Source organism: Hylaeus anthracinus, unplaced genomic scaffold, assembly GCF_026225885.1.
Source record: "Hylaeus anthracinus isolate JK02 unplaced genomic scaffold, UHH_iyHylAnth1.0_haploid 12002, whole genome shotgun sequence".
NCBI classification, from domain to species: Eukaryota; Metazoa; Arthropoda; class Insecta; order Hymenoptera; family Colletidae; genus Hylaeus; species Hylaeus anthracinus.
In genome coordinates this window covers 16,686,243-16,706,117 of record NW_026534349.1, presented here as the reverse complement: position 1 = coordinate 16,706,117, position 19,875 = coordinate 16,686,243, and the positions used below count along the sequence as shown (strand labels likewise).

The window sequence follows — 19,875 nt, the reverse complement described above, 5'->3', positions numbered from 1 at the left end:
GCCTTTTAAGCCTTATCTCTGGCTCGTCCTTGCGGTATCCTCCCATCTCCTGCTATCTCCCTCCCATAATCGAATGCGAGATCTCTAGAGAAATCAGTGGGGATGAACCACAGCGTTTCTCAAACTTTTCCAGCCACACGACACCTTTCATTTCGTTTTGCAATATGTATATCCATTCTTTTGCGGACATTCCAAACTTACGAATGACCATTTCAAATTTAACGCTTTAAATTAATAGGTATAAATTCCAACATTTTTAAATAAATATTTTCTCTTTGAAAGCAGAATAAAAATACACACGTTGAAAATAATTTGGCTTTCAATGATTTCGAACAAAGTTTGAGAAACGCTGGAACAGAGAGGCTCACGGAGAAAGAATTCGACGTCGTTTCACCTGGTCGGTTCTATTCGGGAAAACTCTTCCTGGATGGGGAGGAGGTGGAGAAAGAATTTAAACGAAGGACCTCGTTATCGGCGTGCATTGACAATCCGGTTGCTCCTTAGGAGCCAGCGGTTAATGGCGCCGTTGCGCAACCTAACGCCTGAGAGAATCTAATTTCTTAATTGCGTAACGGTGATCCGAGAGAACACCGCACGTGTCTCATGCTCGGAATTTCGACTTTCTTTTCTATGTCCCCTTCCACGCATCATCAAACTGACAGCGGGGACATCGAGGCGTAGAAACGCTGACGAGGGGACGTTTGGCGTTCACTTTAATCAAATTCGACGCACGTTCTGTTTGGAAACGTTTTGAACACTTGGAATAGTTCTGATAGATGATTTAGTTCCACGTTTAGATTTGAAATTCGACGAATCTAACTCTACTCGATCTTTGCTGTTTTTTTTTCTAATGTTTTGTGCCTGTGTTAGGTTAGATAAAAATTGGAGGTCGTCGATCGGTTGTGTTTCGTAGGAGAGAGGCGTCGCGACGATCGGGTCGAAAATCCATGTCGATGGGTGCCTGTTAATTCGCGACGACGATCGAGCAACAACGGGAAGAGGGGAAAAGATGTCAAGGACGGAATCGGCCAGGAACACGAACCGGGTACATTGGAACGCGTTAACTCGAGGAATTAAGGTTGATTCCCACTATTCGTCAGTCGAATAGTAAAAGCCGCGGATCTCGCAATTTTTCGTACAATTATTCCTCTAATACTCTATACCCGCCTTTAAAAATAGTAATTTGTATCGTAGGATTCTAGGTTTTCGATTGATTTTCTAATTTATGAGTCTACATTTAAAGTAACGAAGTTGTGTATAGTCGTGGAAATCCTTCGAAGGATGCTTCCAACGGACGTATATTGGGAATGGGGCATTAAGCGTGTCGGCGCGGCAGAACAAACGACAGATTGTACTTACATTTGATTAGAAAATAGCACTCGACTCCCGTTGCTCCCGTGCTCGAGCATTGTGTAACAAGATCGACCGGCTGGTAACGAGCCTCTCGACGCACACGTACAAGACAGCGCGCGTTCTGCCCATTACATAATGTTAAACGCCGCACCACTGTCCGCGAGATGATATAATAACGCTGCTCACCAACGCACGCGCGTTAATACGTGCGAGCCTCGCTCGCGTAACGGATAGTTAACCGCGAAATTATCGGTCATTATACTTGGTTTCGATTTTTCCAATCCCCGGGGGACCTTATCTCGCCAGATGTGAGATGGCAAAGTTTCTTTTCGGGCTAATTAACCGACACCAGAAATGGATAAGATTTTTTTAAGAGTTATGGTGTGACACTGCTCCTGACTAAAATACGGTTCGATTAATTTGCCACTATTTTGGGGGAATTTAAATCGAGATGAATGCATACTTATTATTAGACTTCGGATCTTGATGCATTTATAGGTAATTTGAATGTACAAGAACCTACAAAATGCAAACAATATGCAAGAATATAAAACAGATTGAAAGTAAAGTTCATGTTATAATATTTGCAGAATAAAATAAATTCCTATTTAGGTTCAATTTTTGTAAGCACGTTCGCGAAGATTTTATTTTGGATAAAGATACGCAGTCTACTTATTATACATGTAACTGTATTTTTTGTAGTTAGAGTGGGCGAGATCAAACTAATTTATCAATAAAATTGATTTTCTATTACAATTATTACCTTCGAAACGTAAGGTAAAACTATTGTTACTCCAACTACGAAGATACATTTACGTGTATAACAATTATGTTACTGTGGATACCCGTATACATTGGTTTAGCACTAATTACAAATTTCATACTTTCGCGCCTTGATACCTAAGTATTTCGTATTGTTTAACAGAAGCCCTCGATAAATAAATAAATAAATAAATAAATAAATAAATAACGTCCTTCAACATCAAGTTTTTCATTTTTTCATTACACGGTTCCGCGTTCGCTTGCATCGCGCGAGATAGATGGGAGCAGAGGGACGCGTTCCATACACCTCGTTGCTATAATAGTCTAGGTAGCTCTAGCGTAGGCTCGCCTAGCCCACAACACGCTTTACTATGTAGGTCAGGGCTGGTGCATTCAACGAGCGCGCTGCTCTTCCTCTATGCACCGTTCGCGTACCTATAGCGAGCGATCGAGCCCGCCTCTCTTCCACCGCTTCTACGATCTCCGCTCTCCTCTCCTCTCCTCTCCTCTCCGCTTCACGCCACGGCGTTTCCTTTCCTTCGCTTCGATGCGTATCTAGCGGGTGCCGCGTTTTCTTTCGCTTATTCCACCACTTTTTCAGGCTATTGAGAAAAAAATCAGACTGTTGCGTCACAACACTTTCCCGCACGTGTGTCGAGGTGTTATTTTGCAGAGTGTGAAAAATAAATGGAAGATGTTAAAAAGATGGTATACAAAATGTTGACGTTGGGTACAGATTAATCGGAAAAGAAAAAATGAAATAAAAGCTGACTATAGACTAACCAAAGGTAGAAAATCTATGAATTTGTTTGATTGTGTCCTTATTAAAGTTTATTTAACTTTCTTGTGTAAAATTTATTTTTATTGTTGCTACTAGACCGCGGATATTTATGCAAATGCACACCTTTACAGAAGACAGATAGGAAAGTGGGACTCGAACTGAAATTTGTATCGTCGTCCAGCGGTTATAAAAATGCATTTTTTTTATTTTGCATGTTCTGCATAGTGCATAATATCACATGTGACATGTAGCATATTTAACTGGCAAGATAAACGAAAATGGCCTTTAACGATCGTATCGTTTGAAGCCATTATATAAAGTACATCGGGAAATGCATACACATGTTTTGATTATTTGAATTAGTCAAGAAACACGGTGTAAGTGCACAGCTGTGGTCGTTTTAAATTATCGAGGCAATAATGCTACAACGGTTAGGTCAATACGAGTTAATAAATTTTACTAAAAGGCTTTCTAATTCTTCAACTAAAACGAATAATATATTTTGAAAAATTGTATAATATGTAACGATAGTTCTACACGGCAAATGCAGTCATATTACTTGCATATTTTCCTTGCATATGTGCATATTTAACGTGCACAAATGTTATATATTTCTTTGCATATCCTACATACATGTATGTACATCCGCAATCTAGTTATTCCGTACATATTTTCATGCTAAATGCTTGTTTTTGTCAGGTAGGAAAAATTTCAGTTTGGATTCTTATTTTTACAAATTTCAACGAGTAGAAATATAATATAGGTAGTAGCAACGAAGAATGTAACATCAACTAATCAAATAAACTAATTTTGAATTTCTAAAAAGTAAATTCAATATATTTCAACTCTAAGGCATGAAAATATGTAGGACAACACTTTGTTATATCCACAAAATTACTCTACTCCTGGTCACTCTCCTATTTTAAAAAATATTTCAATTCTTACTCGATACATGAATTTTCTGGAAAGTCCGAGGTGCGATTGCTAAAAGTGCCAAATTTGGAACGACCAGTGCAACAGAACGTTGAGCCTTCGAATCTTAACACGGACCAATAAAGATGCAGCTCTCAGCATGTCCCGTAAAATGGTCAATGCAAACAAAAGTGGACGATTCATGGAGGTATGTACCTATTGCAGTTAATTGTCGAAGCGTGCACGGGAATCCGCGTTCCTCCGTCTCGAGCGAAACACGAGCTCCCCGTGGCGCGGCCAGGATTAATAACGCGGTCGCGTTGGCTAATTAATCGTTCAGCTTCCGAGCGATTCTTCCAGGGACGGCGGTATAGCAGTCACGCTAGTAATTAATGCACCCTCTGCGCAAGATATCAACCCTCTACAGGGTGTCTCCTCGAGGCAACCATGCCGATAATTAAGGCGCCATTGGCCACGTTGTCAGTCTCCTAACGAGGTCTGTCTCACGAATTTTTCATAGCAACACCATTCGAGGAAAATACATTTTTCAGTAAATTTCAGTACTTCACTTTTAATTTAACGTTGCTTCTTCGATCTTTCGAGATCGCTACGCCGAGCAACGTCTCGGCCGTGAAACAATACAAAGAAACGCGGCTAGCCCGCGTTATCGATCGGATCCAATATTTATTCTCGATATCCAGAGCGCGAGTATCGCGTTGCCATAAGCAGGTTCGACGCACCGAAGCAGAGTTACCTGGTTGCAGGATAAAAATGGTCCGACGATCTCTAACGACTATAGACACGTAACGCGCCTAAGAACCCTCTGGAATCTTGTCTCGATGAAATTCTTTTCAGATTTACGATTTTAAAGAAAATGTGTACGTGTTGTCACTTTGGACAGTTGTATATACAATGTTATATATACAACCACTTTCACATCGTGAAATACATATGTAACTTTATGTAGAATTCTTACATTTGTAAAGAGTTTCATTGTTTACCAAGCACGCTGCTATTTTTATGAAGATAGGAATTGTCCAATGCCTAAATAAATAAAATGCAAATATAACAAAACGACACCCCGCCGCGTCGATAACCCTAACGACCCAGGCCAACGAGCGATTAAACCATCGTTCCATCTCGCGTTAAATCGGACGCTAACGCACCGTACAAAACCGTAGACGATTGTGTCAAGGTGAGGTCAATTGCTCCTCGAGAAAGAGTCGTTCGATTCGAGCGCTCAACGACCAACTTTCAACGCTGTAGCGTACAGGGATGTTTTCCTCTTATTCGTTTGAGAAAGTAATAAAACTACTTCTAATCGATACAAGCAAACCCTTTCATTTATTTAATCGCATAAACGATCCAACCGCGTTCGATTTCACTTTCAACCCTCTTTGATGATTTTCATATTCATAACAAAAAAAAAAAATATTTTCAAATCAATCTTTTCGTAATTTCATAATATCTACGATATAACAGAGAGATTTGCATTAAAATAGATAAGTAACAGTGGCTACATCCAGGTGTCAACACAAGGGAGTTAAATTGTGAATGTTACCTAATTACCTCGATACTTGGAAATAGCCAACATTACGCGGATAACAGGATATAAATACACCGTGGAGAAACTGTCACGTGCGAAAGATGGTTTTCCGATCGTAGACCTTCTGGGGACCAGCGATGCAATTTCTGAGAGATGATAGACGTTTCAACCAACGGAACCTTTATACGCCGTACTGTAAATAACACACACGGATCGGAGCTAATTGTTTTCAACGTCTGATATGGATTTTCGCGTAATTTTAAAAATACATTTTTGTGCGCAGCCTGTCCTAGACAGTGTTACAGAATTAATTCCGTGACCATATTGGACAATACGCAATGAATTTGATTAATTCCAGCCCCATAGCCTTAGCATTCTGTAATTTGGCCAAAAGCATCTGTCCTAATATTAACTTCTTCTGTGTACTGACCTATTCCCCAAAACGTTTCGACAACCGACACAATTCTCTGACGGTGGAATCCGAAGCACAACGATATTTCAGAAACAATACGAATATGCAAACGGCCAACTATCAAGGTTCGACCGTTCAAATAGAATAACTAAGGTCGAGTATGTGGTTGGATTAGGTCTGCGAATTCATTTTATGATTTAGATTGCAATTTTTGTCCAACACAATGACGGATCATAGGTCTCTATCTATATCACGTCGTCATTTGTATATCGACAAGTATAAAATTATCACGGATTTAACGTGAGTCAATTTGCAAAACGAAATCGAACGAGACCACCGAATTACCACGAATATAATCTAAAACTTTTCTTCGCGACCCGAGTTCGTCCTTTGGCGCCTACCAGACCGCCCAACCAGACCCGTTCACCCAACCCACCGACCCCTGCCTTCTATTCTCGACTAAAAATGTTTATTTATTATACATAAAAAAAAAAAACCACGTCTGTCGACGATCGATCGATCCCAATAACGGGGTATCGTTCCTCTATTTTTACGTAAGGATCACGCTCCACTTTCATTAACCGGCACGCGTGCCAAGTGTCAAGCGTCCGTGCAATTGGGACACCCGGTAGACGAAGGTAAGCGTCTCCGTGCCAACGTTCCAATAACCACCCAAGAGCACAAGGACAGTCTACCCCAGTTTTCCTATTGCGACCGCCTACGGCACACGTCCTTCGCCAACCCTCCCCACCTTCAGCCCCCTCCGCGCCCCATGACCCTCTGTCCCGTGCCCCTCGCCCTCCTTTTCACTGGGGCGGGTTCGCTCGCTCTTCCGGGCCGATCGGCGCGGAAAATGCCGCGGGAAATCGATCCCCGACCGGACGAGAGGAAATTCGTGAGGCGTGTGACCACGCCGCGCGGATAAAAGGGTGGACCCCGTTGCTGGAAAGGGCGGCACGACGCCAGAGAGGGAGACGGGACGCTTCGACGTTCCGTCCCCTTCGTCAAAGACGGTCCAAGAAATGTTGTTTCAAGGAGGAAAAAAAAAAGCATAGGGATACACACGAACAGGGATGTTGTTCGCTCGGTTGCCGGTTATCGGACGAGAAACTGCTTTCTTTAAACCGTTCGACGAGGCATAAAAAAAAGAAAAAAAAAAAGAAAAAAAAAGAAAAAAGAAGCAGACTATCTTGGCGCTGAACTTTTCTGGTGGTTTTAGAAACTATCAAATTTTGTCGGGTTTAACGCAAGAATTATCGAGATCGAAGCATACACATCTATACGTGTATATCATTGTGATTACGGGGAGGAGGAACGATGTATATTATCGATATAATTGATTCTCTGTTACGATGTTACAGTTGTCCCCGAAAATTGTAATAAAATGGGCCGAATTCGTGACGGGAACGCGTAATCGTAGGAGTCAACGATGAAACGGACGAGTAGGCCCCAAGACGTTTCACGAAGTTTCCCTCGGAAACTAATTGTCCCGGCTTTCACGAACTTGCGAGGAAACTTTTCTCCCCCTGGCCGCTCGTAGAAAGTTGAATCGGTGAAACGAGTCCCGTTCCGAGTCGCGTCGTTTTATACAAATTCGTTAACTTCGTTTTATGAATTTTTACCCGCTTTATTCGAATTTGTACCAACTTGGCGAGGACGAGTAACGACTCTTTCTACGGACAGCGACACGGAAATGAACATGTATCAGTTGCTGCTTGGACTTTTTACCGAATAGGAATTCAAATATCAACGTAACTAAACGAATTCGATGTAAAGCTTGCAAATATAAAATAATAAAAATAGGGAAAGGTTGGGTATAAGCTTTTGATTATTAATCGGATGCAAGATATTAAGCCCCAACGGTAGAGTCCTAACAGTAAACTCCCACTATTGCTTAATACATTTTCTCTAAATAACTACTTCTACGGCTACGCTTTCGCCAACACAATTTTTTGTTCAATCCATTATGTATTTTTTTAGCTATATCGAAACTTGGATTATCCTCTTGATTTAGATTAGGTTAGGATTAGCTTTCAGGCCTTTCTCGATAACCCCGTCGAAAACAGCGAGGGACGTTCTCTTTGGCACGCATCGAACAGGAAAAAGATTTCTATCTATCGGTAGCGTTGCGCCCGCGACCGTCCATTAAATGCCAGAGGAAAAGGGAAAACGAGTTCGAAGTTGGAATACGCCCAGCGACTCCATTGGCCAGCCGATTTCGCGCGCTCGCGATCCTAGACATTGGTCATATCGATGAAATCGTTATTTAAAATCGCTTTCAAACGCGCGTCTCGAAGCTGACCTACATAATCGAGCATTTCGGAAACCAGACAGGTAAACCGCATGAATTGAAAAGAATAAATAATTAAAATCGATAATATAAACATTGCTTCTACATAGTTTCATGGATCAAGGAATACTGTAAGGAAAATTTATTTAATATGTAAATGTTACCGGCCTGAACAGTCATCCACGAACGTAACGATAATTATTTAACCCTTTGGCCTACGATCACGAGTGAGACTCGTGGTACTTGGTTCGGACTTCCTACCTTCCTGTTTACCGTGATCCGAGCAATCGAGAGATAACGTGTAAGTTACGGGGTTAATCTCTGATCGTAAACTTTACAGATAAAAAACGTTCACGTATTAACAAAATTGTTTAGAACCTATACTCGAACAACAAACGTGAATTTTATGAATTGTGTCCTTGTTTTACGTGTAATTTTGTACTCGACACGCGATTACCGAGTGTACGTACAAAGAATAATAAACGTCGTGGCTGTGTTACAGAGGCGGACGGTATCAGAGAGTAAACAGATGAAATTTTGGGATAAGCGCAGGCATAGTTACGCGGATTATGACAACGAACCACTGTTATCGTACGCAATTTCACTTTCGAGAACAAGTTCAGTGACATTGTTTACGTTTTGCTTCGAAACCATATATTCAAAAGTGACAAAAGTGACGTAACTGAAAATTCCAATAATAATAATAATAATAATAATATCGAAGAAGCTAGTATTTATTTCATGTTTCAACTGTTTGTTCGAGAATCAATTTTAAAAATTGAAAATGTTCCAATCGGGTTTACGAACAATCATAAAGTAAATGTACGAGATAGATCGAACCAGAGGGATAACACCAATCAAGCCTACCTGTCCCTAAGCAGGATAAATTGAAGCATTCGTTCTGACGCGTTCAATTCCAAACGATATTGGTGACTGGATATGGAACTCGATCCCTCGATTAATAATCACGCGTGGCTCAATAGCTAAGAACAATAGAGCTGACACCCGAGAAACGGAAGACAGTTCCGACGCAACTACGACACTTTAAACGACGCCATTTTTAGTTTGGAGGGCAATGGCGCAACTAGAAATTTCAACTAGAAGGGGGGAAGGTGATTTGCATTTATAATTAGGTTTTCAATCGTTAAGATTCTTCTTGTTTACTGCTCTGGACGTTCTTTGAAATTATTATTACGATTAAAAAAAGTTAAGAAAATTCTGTCCATGTACTCCTTCACCCTCCGCCTTCTGGTTGCAGTACCGTGGGCAGGTCGTAAAATCACCAGGTACGAAAAAACGTGTCCAGTCTAGGATTCATCCGCGACGAAGGAGAGAAGAGAAAGGTGTCGGCGCGCGTAGAGAAGGTACGAAGAAGGGTACAACCGCAGACAGGAAGTTGGTCCTTCCTTCCTCGCCGGGCCAATATCCTGAATTACAATGAGCCTGGCGCGCTTCCTCGAAGCGTCGGCTATTTAAATCCAACCGACCATTGGTTTCCATATATCGCTTCAATAACGTTTCCCCGTGGCAACGACGCCGACGTCGGCGACGGTAGGCTAACCTCGAAACAACGACTAGAAGTTTATATTGAAACACGACGAATACGTATTCTACATATGTATATATCTGAATCTAGTCTTTGTTGGTCACGATAATAAACTATTAAACTATTAAAACTATTAAAACATGACGGCGACTTTGAAATTTGAGAAAGTAGCTTGTACGAAGAGAAAAAGATTGGGAGTGTCCCGAGAACGATGGCTGTCGATTCTAAAGAGAACTGGATACGATACACTGGACAAAATAAGCATTTGCTTATCTAAGCATCTATATCTTGTATATGGGACCCATTGATCCCCCTATAGCTCGGGCACCTCGGGATCGCTAGCCCCGTACTGTAGTTATGGTCAAGCATAGCTACAGCCCCTGACGTCACTTTTAAGGTTAAACGATATGTTAACGACATATTAAAATACTAGTCCTGTAAATTTTATCCAGCTCTGACTTCAAATCTGAAGAGGGCTTTAAAGTCTCAACGAGGGCGCGACTCGTCAATCATCGGGGCGTGTCTGTTACTTATTTTCTGCCGTGCTAGCCGCGTTGATCCGAGAACGATCTCGCAACCCCCTGGTCGCTGATTAACCCTGCTTGGTGGTTGTTCAATCGACAGACGCTGTTTTCTTCCCCCTCGAGGCGATCGAACGGTCTTCATTTCCTGATTAACCCGGCCCCAGGCTCTCTCACTCTGTCTCCTCGAAGGCGCGCAAGAAGAAGAGAGCGCAGCCGGAAGTAATCTGTCTTCCTCCGCTCATGGCGAGAGCCACTCTCGCGAAAGGAGAGGGCGAGAGAGGCTGAGGGAGCGAATGGAAGGATAGAAGGACGGAGAGAATGTCCGCTCGAATTCACTTCGAGTGATTTAAAGGCTGGAATTATCCTTTTCTCCCCCTCCCTTGAAGCCGTCCTCTTTCCTTCCTTGGCCATTATGTATCTTCTGCAACGCGCGCGCGCGCCTCCCTAGAGGCTCTTTTATAAAGTAACACGTCGATGATCCTCCTCCTGCCTCGACTCGGATGAACAGAACTTTGTTTTGTCCAATAATCTTATTCGTTTATTTGGATGATTCAGGGGTCGATTTTGGAAACTTAATAACACTCTATTTACATGTTTATAGACTATTTAATTCTAATGTTTATCTCCTAGAATTTACTAACTGTGTTGTTGGAGTCCACGAAGTAGAATTTTTTTTTTCTTATCTATTCTCCGATTGTTACTATCGCTGTACACGTAATTCCACGCCACTCGATACATTAGACTTATCTTCCTATCGAACGAGTATAGCCATCTGGGTAGTCCGATCGATCGCGAAGTGCTCTCGAGCCACTTGAGACTGATTATCGACTATAAATTGGCGAAGAAAAAGAAACACTTTGACTTCCGTACACGCAAATCAGCGGCTATCAAAAAACACCGCCCGATGATAAGAACCGTGATATCGAGTAATTTAAAAAATCAAAAAAGATGCGAAGTCGAATAAAGATTTAAAGACAAATGACCTGTAATCTTGTACTTGTTAGGTAAAAATTACAACCCAGATAACGAAACGATATCGATCGAGATACCATAGTCGATATACGTACACGATCTTCCAAATATCCGTATGTATGCAGGGTGGCCCACATAAGTTGCTCAACTCAATTAATCTCTAAAGAATAAATTTTATGAAAAACATTTGTATACAAAATTTTATTGATCGGGGTGAGCAAGTTACATGTACCACCATATGTATAAATTACATATACAAATTACCGTATGTATAAATACATACATTCTAAGCACGTTTGGTAACCACGGTATTAAATCGACAAGTGTAGATCCCAGGCGAATAAATCTATCAATTCGTAAGAATAGAGAATGGCTGGCTGTTTGCCGTTTACTGGTACGCTCTCACTGCTCGCTGACCACCACGACATCGTTTTTATCGGATAAAATATTAATAAGCGCTCGAGACTCGGGCTCTTGATTAACGAAGACCCGAGGCAGGTTGCCGTCGCTCGATATATCCTCGAAAGGACGAGAATAATCGCGGATATTACCACGATGGTCCACAAATTTTTCGAGTCTTCTAATGTCACTTTCACAACGTATTTCTACCTAATGAAACTTACAAACGTAATAAATGAAGGCTGAACGGGTTAATAAAAAGAAACACAAACTTATACACCACCCTAGTAAATAACTGCAGAATGGAAGCGGTGGAAGGTGAATTTATAATCGACATGGCTACCTGGCCTTTGAAAGGTTTCGAAAGTTTTTCCGGGTGCAACAGGAATAAGGGGAAAGACCGCAAAAGCCAACGAGTCGACCCACGGTAGTCGCCGAACGTTAACTTGAGATCCTCGATTCTTTCTCCGCTTTTCTTCGCGGCCGGAACGAGAAAGGAAAACTCGTCCTGGCAATGCAAACAAGACGATCGCATTTTCTATGTAGCTTCGGGCAGTGTCTCGATTCGAGGAAAGGGTTCGACCCCGAGAAATGGTTTTTTTTCCTGTAAACGAAGTCTCGACTTTTTATGGCCGGTGGAGGTGACAAAAAAAAAGGAACAGAACCGAAGGAAAAAGTGTTGACGTTTTGGCCTACGAAGTCGAACGCATTGCTTTTTTACGACTGATAATTCGGGGAGTCGATTCGACGTTTCGTTACTTCTCTCGGTTTTTTTCCCTGTTTCCACCGCATCGTGGAACACGTGCAGAGAAAGAGTCGTTTTCTCGGCGACCGTTGCGCGTTTCTTCTGAGAAGTCTCTGTGTTATGTTTTCATTCCTATGTCTTTTCAAGCCTGTCCTTCCGAGTTGTTTACACGAGTTCAACCTTCCATCCTCTGTCTACGCAGACGTTGCATCACGGGCAAATACTCGAATAATAAATAATGGAGAATTCCAACGTATAGCGAAATTAATTGGCCGCGTTTATTCGTTTCCCCGTTATTAGTAAGTCCCTTGGCCCTTTACATTTAACTGACTCCTAGGAAACAAAATGGCAATAACTGTCTGCGACATTTTCAGCAGCATACAAATTTTGCCTAGTTCTGCGTATTCTCTGTGAATATGAATGCGATTTGTGAACCGGAAAATCGGTATTTCCGCGGAACTGGTGAAAGTTGAAAAATCGTTCTCGAGCTGGAAAAGCCACCGTGGGCACGTGAAGCTGCCGGAGGCATTAGTCCTAGGTAGGACTGTGACGAAAATGAAAAATGAGAGAAATTTTCCTCGAAAATCTCGAGTCCACTTTCTCCTCGTCCTCGAGGACCACGCCTGTCCTCTTTCTTCCAGGAAAAAGGACCCCCCGTAAGGCTCGGACCTACACCCCCTCGAAAGGGTTAAGAATATTTTCCTAAAGTTCCGCAGTCTTACTTTCCGATATTTCTCCACGAATATAATCGACGAACCCTGGTTACAAAACCAGTCTTGTCCTCGACTAAAGTAACATTTTGAATCATTCTTTTCTTATTCTAACTACTAATTAATCCTAACGAATCTAACGAATCTTCTGACCGCTAACCTCGCATAAATGATTACAAGTATTCATGATTTCGAAATATGCCGAAAAGACTAAGGTGGTTACGAACCACTTGGTCAAATAAAAACAACACTTTAGGAAATTTTCAGCTCGCATCGGTTTACACAGCGAGCCGATGCGGCGAATTTTGGATGGAGATACATAAAAGCAGAAAATTTAGCATGGACATAATAACTAAGATCTCGAAGGAAAACGTTAGCCGCCGAGCGAGAACAGCGATACGAGAGACTAATTTGGTTGGGATTGGGGCAGGTCACAAGGTATTATCTCCCTCCTCCCGTGCCTGGAGCAGGAGAAAGAGCAGGAGTGGAAGGGAGGGCGATAACTGGAGAAATTGCAAAATTATTTGAACAGTCGAATATCTCGGCGAGTTTACCGTCACCCGAATGTCCCGTCGTCGAACGACCTTCGCGGGCTGGCTTGCGTAATATTTTTATCGGCCGAAATTACGCACACGTACGGCATACGTTCACGTACGCACGCATGCACGCTCACGTTCTCTCTTTCTCTGTCTGTCTTACGAAGCTACCTAACCAGAGGAGCCAGGGGCACATATTTCGGTTGGGCGAGTATGTACGCCACGCACTCTGGCGTACCGATCTCTCTCTTTTTTTTTTTTCGTCGTACACGCGTGCCTGTGCACCTTGGATCACGCGTACTTCTCACAGTGGGTCACCAAAGCGTCCCGAACATGCATGCGATCCGATCGCCAGAGATGAGCAAATTATTGTAATAACGGTTGACGAATGAGTACACGGTATATTAATTTATTTGCGATTCGACCGAACAGATATGTGAGAATTTTGCCCATCTCTGTTCGACATCTTTTTTGAAGAAACGGTATCCTCTGGTTATGAAAGGAGCATCTATTCGCTATAGTTTTCTACCAAAAATTAATACATGATGTACATACGTTCCTATTGTTTTCTAACAAAAATTAATACACGTTGTACATACTCTTTTAGTATGCAAAAGACCTCTCGAACATAAATACCAGTTGATTATGCAAAATATGCAAGCAATATTTTTCGATACTTTATCCATATCCAAAATTCTTTTGGAAATTACATGATAATCCAATGTAAATATTTAGCAAAATTCGTGACGTAAAAAAAAAACTAAGCCATCCGTTTACCGTGATATCGAGAGAGAAATTATCGTTCTGCGTCGACGATAACATCTCTGCTAGTCTCCACGGACAATTATTCCTAAATAGTTAGCAAATTATCGACATCGTCGACCGACACTCGATTATCAAGTGAATTATTTTTACGTTCGAAGATCAAACGTTATCGAAATACGTAATAATATGGTCTCATGCCTGTTTCGATAAAAAAAAATTTACATGACTCTTAACGAGCACACATTAAACCTATACTTGAAGTTCAAGTCTTCTGACGTAAACAGGAATTGTTCTTCGGGATTTTTCGATCAGGCACATTATTTTAGCTAAAGTATTTTTGCTAAATCCATCTAGGCTATCAATCAACAACACATACCGAACAATTATCTGTAAGAAAAAAATAAACTTACTCTGCATGGGAAAAAATCTACTAAGACACTGTATGGACGTGACATCTAGTCGCAGCAACTATATTCAGACACCATAAAAAAACTTCCTACCGTTCTTTTAAGAATACTATAATAGTAATTGGACCAATTCCAGTAACATTACGGTAAAGCAGGTTATACTCTAGGAGAAAGAACGCCAAAAAGTTTGAGTATGTTCGTTGCATCGTAAATTTCGATTCTCGATTACGTTCGGATCTGTCATTGTTTCTGGCGCGCATAATGGCGGCCGAAATGGCGCGAAAATAGAGAAACTGCAATAGGGACTCACGGTATCGTCTCATAAGATTCTTCTTGTAGGGTTTGGTGCCTGGTGGTCTGGACCTCGACCTCGTGGTCCCGTCTTTTTGATTGTTGTCGGAACATGAGTCGTCCGAGTCCTCGGAACAGGTACGATCCTCCCTCTCCTGGGAGTATTCGGTGGTCGTCGCGGCGACGAAGCATCCTCGTAATCTGAGCGCTGCCGCGGCGTTCCCGTAGTCGTCGATCGGTTCCTTCCGTTCGTGATCCTGATCATTCTCCTCCCTGGAGAACTCCGCGTAATCTCCCACTCTGACGCTCAAATCCAACGGTTGATCCTCGAGCATCGTTTCTACCGTTTGCCACCTCCTTCGTTTCTTCCTTGTTGCCAATCCGTCCTCGCCAGTAGATCCAGGGCTACCACACCACTGTTGCCATTTTGATGTTCAGCGATTCGCGCTCGACACTTGCTCGAAACGATTTAACATTACACTCGAACTAACCGATTCTCGAGACTCGTCTCCTGTTCGGTTACGTCGAATTTCACCGTCACTCGAGAAACAGAGAGAAAAAAAAACACACAGGGCTACCAATGATTATTCACGATCGAAACAGAACTTTGCGATAATAGTCGATGTACGCGTAGGAAAAAGAGATAGAAAGAGAAACGAAGGAAATGTCACCGAACGAGATCTCCGAGTGTCTCGAATCACGGTCACTTTACTTTCCCCACCGATAGATCCACGGGAAAACTCGATTACACTTTCGATGAATTTCGTGATAAGAAAGCTCTAGCTCGGATGGAGTCAACGAGAGGAAAGAGGACGTCTTCGTGGGAGGTATAACTCTTCCGGCGGTGTCTTCGTCCCGTGTGGCACGCGTGACGCACAGCCGGATACTCTGCCGGCAGGCGGTCAGCTTCTCGCGGACAGACAGTTTTCGATACTAGCGACGTTCACGCCGTCTCCCGTTCAATCGCTGTAATTCGATCGGTCGATCGTTCGGTGTCGCGCGTTTCCTTCTGGTCGAGCACCGGTGTCGCGGGTCGTTACACTTGTCACGAGAGAAACGGGGTGACAGGCGGTCGGGTTACGAACGGTCGGTCGGTCGGACGGTCGGTATATCGCGGAAAGATTTCACACAACGACGGTCTGTTCGAACGAGAGAACATCCGATCGAACGAGATCGATCGTACAACCACTATCGAGGAAAAATAATGCTCGCTGATCGCTTCACTGTACGTATGTATTTGCGAATGAGCCAGCACAACAAGCAGAAAGAGAGAAAAGCGCGATAGCAGAAATTGTCGAAGCGTATCCACGTTCTCCGCGCCGAGGCTACGGTCGCCGGTGGCACACTGACTGACTCGGAACCGGGCTAGCCCGCTAGTCCAGACTCGTTCACTCACTACTCCAGACTCACACTCTCCAACTCCCGGCGACAGACTCGCTCTCGCTCGCGCTCGTACACCGCACCACTACTTCTCCGACCCGCCAGCCGACCGCGTTCGGCACTTTCCGTCGGACGACTTCGGTTCTTTTCGGGTCGTACGCCGCGCCTCGATCAGAGCCGCCGGCTCACGTACACACTGAGCGACGCACCCACACATAGTCGCGAGCCGTCCGTCGCTCGAGATGTGCGGATGCGTAGCCTACCGCAATGTTCGAGCTCGTGATGCCCTCCCTCCCCACTTTATGCTCGAATCTCTCCCTCATGTGTCTTTTTTCCCTCCTTTCGTTATTTTTTCTTCCACCGTCTCGCTCGCGACACGTCTTTTCCTCGTCCTTCGGATCGACTGCTTCTCGGGCCCTGTCTCTATCTCTATCTCGCGCGTTCACCAACGATCTCGCGATCCGCGGCTATTATTTTTCCGTCTATTGGGATAGGACACACGACGAACCGCCGCGCCATTGGGTGCTGACGTAGCCGCTGTCGCGACATTAACCTTCGAGGCTAGAAACGGCCGTGTGAAATACGAGTCGTTTAATCGGGAGCATTTTTAAGAGCAGCGAGATGGATCGAAGGAGGAGAGAGACGATCTCTCGTTCGCTCAAGGTTCGTCACAATTTGTTGTCGCACGGAAGATGGAAACCGTGTCCAGGGATCGCTTGCTTCGAGCTATTCGCGATATTCGGAATATAAGCACATAACACGATCAAACCGCTTATAACACGGTGCAAATGTTGCGACAGTCCTCCTAGAACACGATAACGGTTTCTATGTAACATGGTTTTACAAACTTCAAACAGACATCAGTGCCGAGCAAAATAAATATTTACGTACTTTCTACAAATCGATATCGTCGTAATATATATTTTTTAGATTTATACAAATTCTAAGCAAACCTTTATCTTATTTCTGATTTAACGTACAAATTCCTAAGATCCTGAAAAATATTCCAAATAAATTCTTCGAGTGCTATTTCTATGTAAGTATCGTACAGATGGTTTCGCACGTCTTGATATAACACGGAACGAAATGGACGTGTTATACGAGGGGTTGAACTGTAATTCATACGTGTTTCACGTATCACCGGTATCGATTATTCGCGTTAGCGATGCTTTAAACGATGTAACCGTAGCTACACAAGAAAAAATCCGAAGGAATGTCTGCGCGTGTTGACCATAGCGTTTGCAGCGAGCTATCGCAACCTCTCTGCGACCGTGTTTCGGGTTACGCTGCAATGGAAGCGACGCCAAAGAGCCGACGAGGGTGTTACGAAATCGGTCATTCTCTCAAGGTTTGCTTTGTATACCCCGTTGCAAAAACACTTCCGACGTACTCGGTTGCACCTGTGTTTACCGGCTGCAACGAGACACGTCGAATTGGAAGTTCCTTTCCGCGGGCGACCTCGTACGCACGTTCACCTATTGTGTACCGTGCATACGCAATCGTTCCAGTCTCGTTTCTGTGCCCGCGCGTTCTTATGGTGCTCACAACCTGCTCTCTCGACGCTCGAATTCATCCTCGAGAAGACAATGTCAGGGACCGTGGTGACACAAGAGAAACAATTTCTTTCTTCGAACGGACCGTACAATTCGAAAAGGTCGATGTAACCTGGGCGGTTTGTTGACACGACGACCGATGTACGTTGCGTCGCGTGATCGCGTTCATTGCCAAACAAATACTTGTGAAAACTTCTACAAGGATAAAATCTTCTCTCGAGGCAATTGGTAACTATACAATATTAACGTTTGTCCGTATTACTTATTTTTGTAACGCCACCAAATTCACGGATTCTATCTAGATTTACTTTCTTTATTACCTTGCCTTCGAAATTAATTTCTATAATTATTTACTAAAAAGTCCTGCCAACCATATGATTATTCCGCCGTTGGTTAACATTTTACAAATATTATTTTTCCAATGATCTTTCATCGAGAGGATCGATTAAATCCCCTACTGTCGGTATCAGCCTCTTACCGAGCGCGTTAGCAACACTGTGTTACGAGCCGCGACCTATTAACACGAATAAAGGAAAATCTTGTCCTCTCTCCTTTCCCTGGGTCGCAATTTTTTTGCACAGTTGTACTTTTTTACTCTAACGGCAGAATCATGAACAACAAAAATATAAGATTTACGTATGTACAGTTATTGTATAACAAATCAATAGATTTCTTACGAGTTTGATCATTTTCAAGAAATAAACTCACGTAAAGAGGCGATTTTTCCAGGTATCAATATGGAACAGGTTAATCAACTTTGATAAAACGTGTAATAACAGGCCTTTCGCCATGAACAATTCTTGAGCAAAAGCCCATTCCAAGTTCGATTTTTAATCTAGCCATAGGAATCGTACATAAATCATGGCCGATATCAGCAGGGGCCCTTATCGGTCGACTATCTCTCGGGAGACGCACAATGCGTATGCGTGCACGAGGTCGCGAGGAAACGTCGCGATATATCGTCTCGATCGGACGCTGTTCGATAAATCTCCTCTCTTTGTTCCCTTTCGCAGCTTAATAAAATTATGAAAGACGAATAAAATAACAACCCCGAACATTTTTCTAGTCATTGAAACCAGCTGTATTCGTTATAAATAGCCCAAAAGAACACGTTTTATATGCATTTGCAATTGTAAAACCATTGTAAAAAGAATCGTCAGTGCTGTAAAGCAGGCTTGCTGCTAGGTCATCGTTCTACATTGTTTCCGTGTAACTTTAGTTAGCTTTTATTTTCCTTAAATCTCCCAACTTGGCAACGCGTGCCTTTTTAGAATAAGTTAACTGAAATTGCGTCTACCTTGTTACATTGGCTACGTTATCTCGGTTTTCGCGTCGCGCAAGCACTGACAATAACTAGCGAAAGGGTTATTCCACGGTGAGTGCGTTAGCGTGCGTCATAATACTGCGGGCGCTGACGATTTCGAGATTTCATCCTGGAAACGTAACGAGCCACGAACAGGGTACAGGGCCTCCTCTCGAGCGAAGGTTTCGACTTCCACGATCCGTTTCCCCGATAACGAGAAAACGGGCTGGCCTGAATCGCGTTTCCTGCCGCCGCGGATGCGATTCCATTGTTGCCGAAAACGTCTCGAAAACGCAACACCCCAGGGGGGCGAGGAAGACTGTTTTCCGCAGGCTTCACGCGTTGCGATTCACCGACTTCGTGCCAGACGCTTTCGATTAGGCATCTCCGTTATTTCAATAATTTAAATACGAATACATTCTATACATTCTATACAACATTGAATATAGTTTCTTTATATTACTTTTATATTGTGCGTTTGTTTTTTAATGTTATTATAACAACTGCGTAATATTGTTCCTTAATTTTACTTCAATTATTCTTAAGGTTGTTTACAAAATAACGGAATGGCGCCCAGAGGACTTCCCAGAAGAATCCGCGCGACGCGACAGTCAACGCGTTAAGAAAGCTGCATGCCTTTGAAGTTCGCTCGCGAGGTAAAACGACGTTTCGCTCGCGACGACCTAAT

General features: G+C 43.0%; 2 protein-coding genes across 5 annotated transcripts in view; one reads left to right on the top strand and one right to left on the bottom strand.

Annotated features, from left to right (window-relative positions):
- LOC128892321 (ecdysone-induced protein 74EF) overlaps nucleotides 1-19,875 on the bottom strand; it is a 210,608-nt gene that overhangs the window by 55,358 nt on the left and 135,375 nt on the right. Inside the window, exon 1 of one of the 4 annotated variants that reach the window (XM_054152674.1) lies at nucleotides 14,971-16,423. The exons of the other annotated variants lie outside the window; for them this stretch is intronic. Coding sequence (XP_054008649.1) covers nucleotides 14,971-15,286 — 316 coding nt within the window. The 5' untranslated portion in view covers nucleotides 15,287-16,423. Of the gene's footprint in view, nucleotides 1-14,970; nucleotides 16,424-19,875 lie in introns of those variants that run through there. 4 annotated transcript variants of the gene reach the window in all.
- The window catches only part of LOC128892332 (U7 snRNA-associated Sm-like protein LSm11), a 140,378-nt gene that overhangs the window by 14,410 nt on the left and 106,093 nt on the right, over nucleotides 1-19,875 (top strand). The gene's annotated exons all lie outside the window — the stretch shown is intronic.